This window comes from Catharus ustulatus, chromosome 7 (assembly GCF_009819885.2).
Source record: "Catharus ustulatus isolate bCatUst1 chromosome 7, bCatUst1.pri.v2, whole genome shotgun sequence".
Classification (NCBI taxonomy): domain Eukaryota; kingdom Metazoa; phylum Chordata; class Aves; order Passeriformes; family Turdidae; genus Catharus; species Catharus ustulatus.
This window is the reverse complement of record NC_046227.1, coordinates 32,269,087-32,282,767: the sequence shown is the minus strand read 5'-3', so window position 1 is coordinate 32,282,767 and position 13,681 is coordinate 32,269,087. Positions and strand designations below refer to the sequence as shown.

The window sequence follows — 13,681 nt, the reverse complement described above, 5'->3', positions numbered from 1 at the left end:
ATTTTAAAGCAAAGTCAGTCAAGTGTTCCCTTCTAGTCAAGTCCTCATTACAAAAATGCCGAATAAATAGGCATGATTTGCTTGGCAATCAAGAAGCACAAAAGTCAAGCTAACATTGACTGCATTACATCCTCTCACTACGATTTTAAAACCAGTGGTGTGAAAATAGATTTTATGATACAGATGTTTCCACTGTGGATTGATAAGAGTTGAAATGTAGCATTTGTTTATAATGCTGTCAGATTTAGATTTCCTAATTTTGGTAGTTGTTTGTAATGGAATAGCTTGCTGAAATCAGAGATCCAGTGAACAGATCCAGAAAGATTTAGTATTCCATTTAACAGCATCCCAAAACATGGAGTAAGAGAAGCATGGGCAGCTCTCTGTGTATTTCATATAGTGCAGGTGTGTGCTGTAGTTCTTACACACATTTCTGTTGCAGGTCTACCCAAACTGTTTTAGGATAAAATCATACAATGTATTTTTATCTTAATAAAAATGAAAATTAAAACCAAAACCCATTAGTGTATCAATATGTGTGAGTGGAAGTCTCTACAGACTAATCCTTTATTGATTGCTTTAAAACAGGAAGAATTTTTTTGGGATGGCGTTACAGGGGAATATTCATAGAGAAAACATCTAAAAATCCTTAACTCAGGAATATTTTTATGTAGCAAAAATCTCTTTATTTTATCAATCAATCTGCAAGAACATGTCTGTAAAAGCAAACTATGGCCTCTTCAGTCTGGAGGACTATTTACCCTCCAGCTTCTGATTTCTTACTGCTGCTTTTGCAGCTTCTTCTTCTGCTTTGCTACTTTTGCATCTGGCACTTTTTGCTGCCTCATCTCACAGTGCTCTCTGCTGGATCACCCATAGACTTTTTATAGCCATATGTTGAACCCATTCATAGGTGACATTGTGAAAATATGATGCAGAGCATCTTACCACCTTTGCTGGCTTTAATTGTACCCTGGAGATAAAGCACAGATTCTGTACACTTGCTTATTCAGACTTTTAAATAAGTAAACTCTATATGCCCTCGTTTCTTACCACACTTTTACTCTTCAATCTCTTTCAAGATGCTGGATAATAGTGTACATTTGATTCTGCTTACTAGCCTTACTTTTGATTCAGCTGAATTTAAAATTTTTATTAATGAATCAATTTAATAGACTTTGGGATTCCTATTTTGTTGATTCAATGACTTTTTTGACAAAGAAGAGGCATCTTTCACAGCATAGAGCACATGACACTAATTTTCCTCTAAAACTAAAAATGTTAACTATATTTATCACTGTTGTTTTGTGTAACCACAGTTCCTTTGAAGCAGCACTTATTTAAGTTTTATAGGTTGACAGAAGGTTAAAGGAATGCAAGTACTGGAAATTGCATAATAGTTGTAATTATGAGAATATATTGATTTTGGTGTTATGGTTACGTGTTGGGAAGTTATGCATGGGAGGCAGAGAGATTTCTAGAGCCAGTTTTAACTCACAGATTTTTATAGATATTGTTTTAGTTTCTCAGTCTTTATGAGAAGACTAGTTGAAACTTGCTCTGATGAAACTGCATCACACTTTGAAGATTTTCCTTTTTCCATACTGTGAGAATTCCTAAAGCCAATATAGATATATATAGAAAAATACTTTAATTTACTGTGATTTACTTACAAGATTGTGCTATTTTTAAGCACATTTTAAGCTATTTTTTTTCACTATGCAGAAATATGAGCGTAATGAAAACTAAAGAGAGATGAAAGGCTCTATTGTACAGGAATTTTTATCATATTTAAAATTACAGATGTGGGAGAAAAAAGTTCTGGCTTCAAGACTACATTCAGATGTAGGAAAATACATCTCACTCTTGAAATAATCTGATTGTTTTCTAAGTAAAGACTATTAAATTTATCAGGGTCAGTTAAAGGATGTAATAATTCAATTAGCTGTAGAATGACCTGTGCATGTGGGGTTCCCCACTGCAGAAACCAGGCTTGAGAGGGGCTGCCACAGTTAAAAGTTTACATTACAACAAAAGCTGGCTTTTGTTTCCCTGCAGTGGGTAATGATAGTGGCTGCCTCTGTTTGTGTCCCAGCTCTCAGGTAGCAAGTTCCCTCTAAACAGAAGAGGAAGAGAATGTCAATATATTTTATAGTGTTTCATTGCCAGCTCTATTGCATCTGACAAGGTGAGAGGGTGGACATACGTGGAATATCTGCCATGATATTGTTCTAAATTGTAATGCAGGCTGTGAATAATCTCATAAATGAATGTCACTTCTGGTTTTACTCAAAGCACCAACCTGCAGCAAAATAAATGGTATGGTGCATTTTATTCTGGATCTTGAAGTACAGAAAGTAAGCCCCCTGAGGACTTTTATGAATTGTCATGTGGTGAAAGATATCCTGTGCTAAATTTACATATTTACTTATTTATTCCATTTCACTGTAGGCAGAGAATTCAGCGCTGGCTCTGGAAAATGAAAATCAGAGAGAACAGTATGAAAGATGTCTCGATGAGGTAAGGTAGATTAAAAGGTTGTTCTTACCTGCTACTATAATTAAATTAATACAAATTAATCTCTCCTTCTCTTAGAAGGTTGACATTGTTCTGCAATTTTTGTATTACCTCATTCTAATTAATTCCAAGAACATGTGTCTGGCAGTCAGAGGTGTTGTCCTCCATGACCTCTGCTGTAAATCCTGTTTGGACCACAGCTCTTCACTGAAAAGTTGATATCCCTGTGACCAACACATAGAACTGGTTTGTTTCATTAGGAGGAGCAGATTATAATTGGCCTATCAGGTGCTGTGCACTCCTTTTCTGTAAAGTGGAACATGTGTGGCAGTGGCTTCTCCCACCAAGAATTCCTCAGCTTTTCCATGTAATTCATTCCTTAACCCCAGAACTGAGTCTCTCAGCTCCCCCCTAGGGTTACATACACAGCTTTTCAAGCTGTTTTTTCTAGATCAGAGCTTCCAGTTACAGCTAGAATATAATTCACCCCTCACTTATTGTCTGAGCACTCCAGCAGTGCCTGCATTCCAGAAGTGTCTCCTGTCTCCTGCTGCATGGAGCTTTCTCCACACATGTGCTGCTGCTCACTGCTTCCTCCTATAAGGCTCTTCGACTTGACTCAGAGTTTAAAGCCATTTTAAAGCCCTTATTGGCTCAAAGAGTTGCTTGCTAGAAATCATTTACCCATTCCATAATAAGGATGTGCTGTGGCATAAGTAATTAGCTGACATGCAAACAAAACAAGAACCCCAGCTGTACCTTGGAGAAAAGAGTGCGTGAGCAAGCAAACCACCCAGGGCAGAGGACAATTCCAGTCTTCCCACCAGATTTTAAATTTTTAATTGGCATTTGCTGAAGTGTTAGAAGCCTGAGCAATACAGCTCTGGTACAAGAAATATCCAGTTTAGTGCAGATTTTTAGTGCAAATCCTCTCTTTTGCCATTGTGGCATATTTTTGTCAGGGAATTTACAGATACTGCTTCCCCCCAGGCCATGCTCTGCCTGTTCTGTGGCTCTGGGGTAGGAGCAGAGCCTTTATCTGCAGTGGCCTGAGTCACTCTTTCAGTGCACACTCAAACCATGCATGGATCTCTCGGTGATAAGGATGAAATTACCATATAATTCGTAACTTCTGTTTAAATTACAAAGCCTGATTTAGAATTATTTTCTGATTGTCTAGGACAAAATCTGCTTACGTAATTAGTTTTGGAAATGAGTGAAGCACTGTAACTGTCCATTTTCACTTCATGCAGATTATAAGGACAGAAAACATGTTTTTATTCTGTTTGCAGTAACAGGATGGATTTCTGACCCAGGATTGTTTTTCACACACTGTTTCAGTTTAAAGATCATATAATTAAATCAAACTATGCTCTGAATTATATTATCTTCAACATTATGTTAGCTGTTTTCAGTTCTTCTGTATTATCACAGCTGTATCCATCTTCTCTCACTGTGTCAACTTTTTCAGGAGGAAGTGCTTCTCACCACCTGTGGGTTTGGGCTGTTCTGTTTTTTTTTTTGTTTATCTCATTCTTTGCTTGTGCTTTTCACAATGCTTTGGCAGAGGCACTGTAACCAGCATTGTTTCAGCTGACACAAGCTTGGACCTAATGCCTTTGGTCACTGGGGTGAGGAAGTTGTTGCCACTGACTGAGGCCAGAAAACCATATTTGATAATTGCAAATTCTGCAGGAATCCCAGGTCAGCATCCACCTGAGCACGTTCCTTTGGTGGAGCTGCACAATAAACCACACATTCTCACCCTCTTTCTTTTTAGTAACAATGAAGAGAATAGGAGATGAGAAAGAAATTTAGTTAATAACCAAGAAGTCCTTTCCAGATGGGGATTGTTACTGGAGATCTTAAGCAAATAAAATGCTTTCCATAAATTTAAAAAAAAATAAAAATTTTAACATATTTTCACTGGAAATAATATTTTCTTAGGGGCTTTAAGTCTGATGGTTGCTCTGTTCATAACTCATCTTACACCAGCCCCTCCTCTTGAAAGTGAAAATTTCTTCAGCCCTTCCCTAGTCTAGCTCTCAGAACCTGTTCAGTGTTTTTAGGAGCAGCTGTATTTCAGGAGCAGCCGTGTATCTGTCTGTGCTTTAGTCCCCACTTTGCCTCAGGGGCACCTGGCAGGTTTGGAGTGAGAACAGAGCTGTTCTGGGAACACAGGGCTGTGATCACACCCAAACCTGAGACAGCTGAGGCTGCCACTGAAACATGTGAGTGCCTACTACAACCATGATTTTAATTTTTTAATTTTGCCTCTGTCTGTCTGTAGCAAAGAGATACCAGAGCTGAGTTTTTAAATGCTTGCCATTATTTTCTCTATTTTTTCTTCTTATTTTTTTCTTTTTAATCAGTTATTTTAAATAGTATCTTCATGCATATAATGCCCTACATTTAATATTGCACAAATGCCTGCAACTGTGACATAAAAAATGCATGCTCTGTAATAATTTTCATGGTAAAATTCAGTGAAACTCAAATGTTCAGAGAGATTAAATCTGAAAAGCATATGGGTCAAGTTGAGCAGAGTCCTTTATGAATTTTAACAATTATTCACTCATCTTAAAATAATTTTTCATCTTTTAAGTGCAAATGTAAAAAACTTGGAACAGTATTTGGAAAAAGGTGTCATTGAAATGTTCCAGTACTTGATAAATAAGAAAAGAGCTTATTTAATTTCAGACATACTCCATAAATGTGTGTTTCTGTTGCTGAAAAATTTAATGCAAAACCCAAGAGTGTCTTCCTGTACCTTTGGGCTTTGAGGTTAACATGCTTAATCCCAGTTTCCTATTGTGGAATTCAGCTGTCAGTTTATTGGTAGGTGGCAATGTCATGGTTCTTCACATCACTGAGCCAACTGAGATTTCTGTCAAAGCTTCACCACGTTCACATGCAGGAAATTATGCAACTTGGGGTAGTTGATATTTTTGCTGATGTTTTAAGAATTAACTAATCAAAAATGCAGTTATCTTAAAAAAAGGCATTCTGTTTTTAAGATTTGAATAAAAGATAAATCTTTTATTTTAGTGCAGTGAAAATGTCTTTGTGCATATGGAATCATACATTAAAGGCAGCTGTGTAAAATCTCAGTACTTGTAAAAGGCATAACAGATGCTGCATTAGGGTCTCTTTTATTTGATTCATTCTTTTATACCTTTTCTATTAAGACCACTTTATGACATATATTTGTAAACATAATTGCCTAAGGAAAAAACTTTTATCTCTTTTATTGCAATCCAGAAAAGGAAACATCACCTAAAGATCTTGATTATTAAGTTCAAAGGAAAGGCAGGCAGTGTGAAAGCAAGGAGTGTCACCTTCTGCAGAACAGCAGGGCAAGGAACCAGCCAGCTCTGTTCTATTCCTTGTTTCACCTTGATTAACTGCAGTTACCACAGGTCAAGTAATTTTACAGCCTGCTTTTTACTGGGATTGAGCCACAGTTATGCCTCATATAGGTGGGAACTTCACATTTTAACACTTTCTGCATCTCAGAATCATCTTCAATGATCACAGTTTCCACAGTTTTTGGTAGTTGTGACTATCAGTTTTGTGGAGCTGGTTCATGTTGTTCATTCCATGGTGTCTCCTGATACCTGTAAGTTAAAATCAAGTTGATTGTTGAGTTTAGCAGCTTATTTCCATATGCTGTAGGAGTAGAATGGCAACCTCATTTGAAATGCAAACATTTGGCTATGATTCCACTTATTGAGTGCTAAATTAATTTTAGTAACTGCAGAACATTTCACTGAAGGCTTCCCACCTCTGTTCCTGCTGAATACCAAAAATACAGACCTGAAAATCTTGAATGGTTATAAAAACACAGTTTGCCAAGTTGCTAGATAATAGAAAAAAAATAGCCATACTTTTCTAAAGAACCTGGTTGCATATCTTTCTTACTGAGTTCCATGGGAGCTATAGATCACTGGCACTTCCATTTAGATACCTATCTTCACTCAAAAACTGGAAAATTTGTCATATATGCATCAGCAGGCTCAGGTTTTTTTCCCAGTAGGAATATTATGCCATTTACACTCCTCTGTACAATATGTAAAGCTGTAGGAGTCATTTTGTAGGCTATGCTGTTGTGAGTGACTAGTGCACACTTCAAAGAACCTTTTAGTTCTTCCTTGGTAAAGTAACTCGGTGTCAGAAAGTAAAGAAATAATGTGTTCGCTGTGGTTTGTTCAATTTTCAGGTAGAGCAAACAGACCTTAAAGCACCTGCCAGAAGGAACAGTGTTGGATGGAGAGCCTGAGAGCCTGCAGGGCAAGGCACATGGGCTTTCAAAACCCTAGCATGTTTACCTCTGTTGGTTATTACTATTCTAATATTAGTCTGTGTCTTCTGTTAAATCATGTAGAGAGCTTTCTTTTGTTCCAGAGGCTGAAGTTATGGACCAGCCTAGAAAGGAAGTTTGATACTAGGCAATTTTATGAGTGTGAATCAAATGTAGCTTTTGTATCTAGCAGAGGTAAATTATTTACAAAAGTGAATTAGCTGCTGCAGCTCTTTGCTCCCATCTGAGTTTATATCAGTGGTGGTGGGGGTTTTATTTAATTTACCAAGAGTAACAAGAATCAATGCAGATTATCTAGTGATACTGCATAAATTTTACTGTAATTTCTGTAAACCAAAACCTAAACAAAAACCTCATTTTTCTAAGAGACACATTTCTACTTGCTCTACCTAAATGCAGGATCAAAATGGTAAGTCAGCACATTGTGTGATAACATGTGCATATATGGTTTTGAACCTTCAAGTTAGCCAGCACCAACAGAAAATCTTCTTTCTCTCCCTCCTTCTTCCACCTCAGTGCCCCTATCCTTGCTGGTAAACATGAATTAGAAAGGGTGTATAAAATAAATAACTTCAAAAATTCCCTGTTGAATATATAGTTCTGCTAATCAATGTTGTGTAATCTCATTCAAGTCAATTGTGCTATGTGGGGTGAATGCCTTCCAACCACATTTCGATGACAGTAGGGTCTTTAATTTTCTGTGGCACTTTATGGTTTCTGCTTGTCATGATAGATGTACCTTTTTGTCAATATTTAATCAAGAAACAATTAAACTTCATGAAAACATTCAGGCCTCCATCCTTGGCTGGTAAAAATGTGCTCTAGTGAATGCAGTCAATCCATGCTGATGCACTCCAGCCACACACAGAACTGTGAAGGTTTAATCTACTGCAAAGAAGAGAAGACAGAAGTTAATCAAATGTCCCTCATGTCATGCTGCAATTGATACAGTGCACATTTTCTTATAATGAAGGCTAGCACAAAAGTAGTTGATGTGATTTCATCACATCACATTTCATCACATGTATTCTTACTGGTATTATCTGATCAAAATATTAGTAAATAATGAAAATGCTAGAAGTGGTGGTGGCTGTAGGTGTAAAGTGGAGTGCAAAGCCACTGGTAACTGTGAAACCAATACAGTGAATGTTTATAACAACCTTTTAACTCACTCTGGTCAGATGAGTCTTTAACCCTTTGGGCCCCACATTGGGTGCCAAAAAAGGATTGTCATGGTTTTAAGCCCAGCTGGAGATGAAACACCACAAAGCCACTTGCTCAATGGAATGTGGAGAAGAATCAGGATAAAACTTGTTTATTGAGATAAAAACAGTTTATTTCCTGGCAACTCCCCCAGTTTATATCACATGAAGTTCTGTGGTGTGGAATTTCCCTTTGGCCAGTTTGGGTCACCTGTCCCAGCAGTGCTCCCTCCCAGTTTCTTTTGTGAACATCCTCACTGGAAGTGCATGAGACAAGATAATAACAAAGATCCTTGACTTAGGATAGACACAGCTTAGCAAAAAACCAAAAACCATCAGTGTGTTATCAACCCCCCTCTCATTCTGAATCCAAAGCACAGCACTGTAACAGCTGCTGAGAGGAAATTACCCTGCCCTAGCTGAAACCAGGACAGGCCACAAAAGAAGGTATTTTCATGCATACACACACAGGATAACATATGTAAATTTGTTTACTTTTTTTCTTTCAGGTAGCTAATCAGGTTGTTCAGGCTCTACTTACTCAAAAGGTAAGTTGTGATTTGGATATTTTCAGTGTAACTTAAAGCTTGCAGATATTCATTGTTTATTTGAGAGATGTGTATATATTCTTAAATAGTATACATTTTTAAACTATGTTCACACATTCAGTAAGCAGGGGAAGTACTGCATAGGAAGAATACTTGTAGGATGATTGTAAACCTGGCACAATGAAGAGATTCACTGTGGTTTCTACAGAGATCTGTTCTGCACCAAGTCATGTCTGAAGTTCCAGTTTTCTGAAGTGGTCTTTGAGTTAAACATCATTCTGTGATTTCATTTTGCCAGAGGGAGAAAGAGGGAAAGACAAACAGAATATAAAGTTCTATAACCATAAGCTATAAGCATTTCAATATTCATGGAATGATCCTTGGTGAGGTCTAGACCACTTGATGGATGTGGCATTATTAAAATGTTTTGGATCATTTAGTTTTAAAAAGAAGATTTGGAAAGAGACATAAATGCAGTCTTTTAAAGCAGATAGTGCAAAGGAGAATATAAACTGTTTTGTCTACACTTAATGACAGGACAAGTAATAATGTTCTTAAAATGCAGCAAGAAATACCAAGTTAAGATAATAAAAAAAAACTCTTGCCACATGCACAAAAGTGTTCTAGATGCAAACAATTTTTGAGGGCTGGCTCCAAAGCCTCCCTTTATCATCCTCCATGTAATTCTGCCCAGCAGCACCTCATTCAGAATGCTCCCTGCAAAGGCAAGAGTGGGGACAGAGGGGACAGACACGGTTGATAATATCAAGCTCATCCCATGATTTTTAGATGCACAACAAAGTTTTTTAATCTTGAAGAGGGATACTGCCTTCCAGCAGTTGGAAATGTTGCAGCTCAGAGGTGATTTGGGCAAGCCATGACATCCAGGGAAGCTTGCCCTGCTGCTGTCTGTGCTTATTTCTCTGTTTACACATAGGAGTAGGGCTTGTGCATCACCAGAGGACTGCAGAGCTGTTCCTGTGAAACCTGCTAGAAATATAACTTGAGGTATTTTCTAAAAAAATCCTAAATATGTGTTTCAATACAGTCTAAATGGTAATGGAGGTTTTTTCCCTTGTTAATATTCACAAAAACCCTCATACATATTTTGTCTTATCAAACCATGTGTGGTGAAATACTCACCAGAGGGTTAATATCAACATATTAATCTCTAGTTTGGGAATATTTTGACTGTTTCCCAAATGGAGAGAGGAGCTTCCTGATTCCCTTTGCAAAGGTATCAGACATTTTGATGACTACATACTTCCTTGGTAATTAATCCTTCCAAACCCAGAGGAACCAAGGAGTTCCTAAGGATACAATAAAAACAGATCTGAATACATTTAATAAAGTGATTTACTTAGGGTTGATGGGATTTAACAGCTGCTTACCTATTACTGAGTAATAACAGCTAATTTAATATCCATAGAAAGAGGAAAGAGGGTCCTTTTCTAAATGCTAATGAATATTAACTGTTATAGTGCTCCTGACACCGTTCATACAAGTCCTTTTATAAGAAAAGACAGGAACACAATAGCACACAATAAAGAGGAAATTGCACTCCTCACACCAGTCCCAAAAGGGTAGATATGAGAATCCAAATAGAAGCTGGTAAACAGATAAATCTACCATCATGCAGCTGAGCAGTAGGACAGAGTCAGCCATGCCACAGAGAGATAACACACCTCTGGAGCAGAGCAAGACATGGAGAAAAGCTGAGAGCGCTCACAAAAGGAGAAGGATGATTTGTACAGTAGCACACACTGCGTGGGCTTTGCTGAGAATTTGAAATCATCCCTCAAGGGCTAATTTTCCCTTAAATTAAGGACATGCTGTAACGTAACGAGTAAAGCGCTGTGTACTTGCCGGGACGTGGAAAGACTCTGATCCCACTGAGAGATTCTGGTGACACAAATTGAGTGAGCAAAGCTTGAGTGATTTATCAATGTCACTGAATCCTTGAAATGGAATTACAGTCTTAAACGTTCACTTTTCAAGTATGTAATTTGTTACAATACATATAGAATTTCTCAGACATGAGAGACTTTTTTTTGGTGTGACTGGAGAAACTACATTAAATTGAATTTGTGCTGAGTTAGCCACGCAGCATAATTTCACAATTTTATGTAGCAAAATTCTATGGATTTTCTACCACTTACTAATAGAAAATTTTGCCTCTAGGAAATTTGAGAAGTCAGATATCCAACAAAATTAACTGAGGTAAACCTGTATGCTGTAATACTGAGAACATCCATTCTTTCTCCTTCCACTCCTCATACAACATGAGCTAATCTGAGAACTGGATTTTAAATTTCTTTTTCCCCATATAAGACTTGAATCAGCAGTTTGAAATTTGAGCTAAACGATTTAATTAAATATATTTTTGACCATTGTAATCTCCCCATAGGGGTGTATTCAGGAGATTACTCTTTTTACTCTGCGTTCTCTATGAAAGCTATTTCTCCATTTTCATCAATTAAATAAAAAGAAGTTAATTAAGTGTTAATTAAAGCAGGAAGAAGCATGTTCAGAGGGACAGCAGTATTTTCTGGAACCTCTGCTGAGGGCATTGGATCCCATTTTGGAGAAGAGTGAGTCTCGTTCACACTGAAGAGATAAAGCAAGACCACAGAGATGCTCAGATATCACTTATACTGAAACCCTAGGAGTGCTTTAAATACTTGGGAGATTGCTACCTTAATAGCTAGTTGTTTTGCCCACAGGAGAAGAATTATATGCTTCAGACATTTGATAGTTGTATTAATTGGTAATTTTAGGACTTCAAGTTTCTAAACTCAGACTTTATTTTACCAGAATACTGCTACCTTTATGTGCCTCATTTCTCCTCTGTGCTGTGTGCTACCACTGGCAGGGTTTATAGCATCTGGGTGGGTAATCTGCTATCTTATATTTCACTTTTTTATAGAAATTCTAAAGTTTGAAACATAAATCTTACGGTTTTAAAACTGTAAGATAGGAAGGTTTTGGGCAGAGGCCTTGCTAAGATTTGATTTTTTTCTACACTGTTAGTTTCTGTGAATCATTTTTCCTGTTCAGTGCCCTTAGTAGTCTTGAAATGTTAAGCACTGTTGTAACAGCCAAGGCTCAGTTTTAAATTCTGTGATTTGTGAAAGACAGATAATGATGGGTCTTGATGCTTGCAATCTGCATTCCTAATAGAGATTGCCTTGTGCAAGACCAGGGATAAGAGGTCTCACTGACAGGAAACAAAGCTTCAGGGCTTTAGAAATCATCAGCCTTAAGATTTTTGGAGGGTTGTGTTGGAAGGCTCTTGCAATTTCAACTGAACAGCCACTTGACAGCCACCTAAAACAAATGTTATAAAACCATCAGGAGAAAATAACTGCATTCATCCAGTATTCATAAAATCTGATACATATGCATAAAAAAGATGTTTACAGTTTTCTGGGAGTCTCAAGACGAACATATTTTATTGTGTGTTCACCTCTTATAACCTCAGTGCTGGTTACAGCAGAGACTGGAGCAACTCTAGGCAAGAATTTAAGCTACATCTGACTCCAATTTCCCCTCTGAGTTGTTTTCTCATCAAGCCAGGTCATCATGTGGTTTAATGGCATTGACAGGACAGCATATGGGGGTGCTGAGGCCTCTTTTTCCACCCTCATACAAGCTAGGCAATACCACAGGGCAGCAAATGTCCTAAATTCAAATAAGGGTAAGGATTTTGGAGATGCAAATTTTAAAAACTGAATAAACAAACCATATATGGCTGCAGCTTATTATTTTTTCATATAATCTTTATTAGAAGACTACTTTTCCTGGTTTGTGAAGCTCTCTTGCCTCAAAATGGGCAGCTGCACTAAATATGCTGAAAAGCTGAGTGTCAGATATTGCACTGTGTCCAGAATCCTCTCTCTGACAGAATCCTGTGTTCCTTCAGGTGACCAGGAAAAGCAGGTTTTACAATGAAGATGGGTAGATTATAGATAGATAGATAGATAGATAGATGATAGATAAATAGATAGATAGAAGCTGTGTCTGAAAGACTTTATTGGCTTGACTGGTTTTACACTCCAACTCTGCTTCTAATGGCCAATTTAAAATCTTTTTCATAGAATCATGGAATTGCCTGTGTTGGAAAGGACCCTTAAGGTCATCTAGTCCAGCATTAACCCAGTGCTGCCAAGCCCACCAAACCCTGTCTCCCAGTGCCACATCTACACAGCTTGTAAATCCCTCCAGGGATGATGACTCCACCACCTGTTCCAATGCTTGACAACCCATTCCATAAGAAATATTTTCTAATATACAATGTGAAGCTCTCCTGGAGGCCATTCCAGAGCCCATTTCCTCTTGTCCCATCAGCTGCTGCTTGGGAGAAGAGACCAATGCCCATCTGGCTAGAATGTCCTTTGAGAGAGTTGTAGAGAGTGTAAAGATCCTCTATTTTGTTTTCCAGGCTAAACACCCACAGCTCCCTCTGCTCCTCATCAGATTTGTGTCCCAGACCCTTCCCCACCTCCATTCTCTGCACTCACTCCAGCCCCTCAATGTCTTTCTTGAGTGAGGGGCCCAGAACTGGACACAGACTTGAAGTGTGGCCTCACCAGTGCCCAATACAGAGGAAAAATCACTGCCCTGGTCCTGCTGGCCACACTATTTTCATACAGCCAGGATTTCACTTCTTGTCCCCCTGGGCACATCCTGGGGTGTCTGGGAAGACACAGCCCATCCACAACAGGCACAGCAATGCTGCCTTGGTTGTTCCAGAAAGGCAAGGAAGGGATCAGACTTTAGAGGAGTACCTTGAAAGCACAGTGGCACTTTGAACTTCTGCCTGGTTTGATATGGTTTATGCATTTTATTTAGCTCATACTTATGACAATATTCACATATTAATTGCCGCTTTATGCGTTTTGTCAGCTGCAAAATAGAACACATTGCTAGCAAAGTCATTTTTATGCTAACAGAAAACTCTGAAAGGAGGCTCCAGGTAGCTACTGTTTGTCATGGCAAGATTTTCTTTAATGTTATAATGGATGATCAAACAACCAGAGAAAATGAAGTAGCACATTTTTCTGATTTATACTACTTTAAAATTTGTGTGTTTA

General features: G+C 38.0%; 1 protein-coding gene across 8 annotated transcripts in view; it reads left to right on the top strand.

Annotated features, from left to right (window-relative positions):
- Positions 1 to 13,681, top strand: part of NCKAP5 (NCK associated protein 5) — a 380,845-nt gene that overhangs the window by 285,238 nt on the left and 81,926 nt on the right. For all 8 annotated transcript variants that reach the window (XM_033064246.1, XM_033064245.1, XM_033064249.1 and 5 more), the window contains 2 exons: positions 2,452 to 2,520; positions 8,550 to 8,588. In XM_033064246.1, coding sequence (XP_032920137.1) covers positions 2,452 to 2,520; positions 8,550 to 8,588 — 108 coding nt within the window. The remainder of the gene's footprint in view (positions 1 to 2,451; positions 2,521 to 8,549; positions 8,589 to 13,681) is intronic.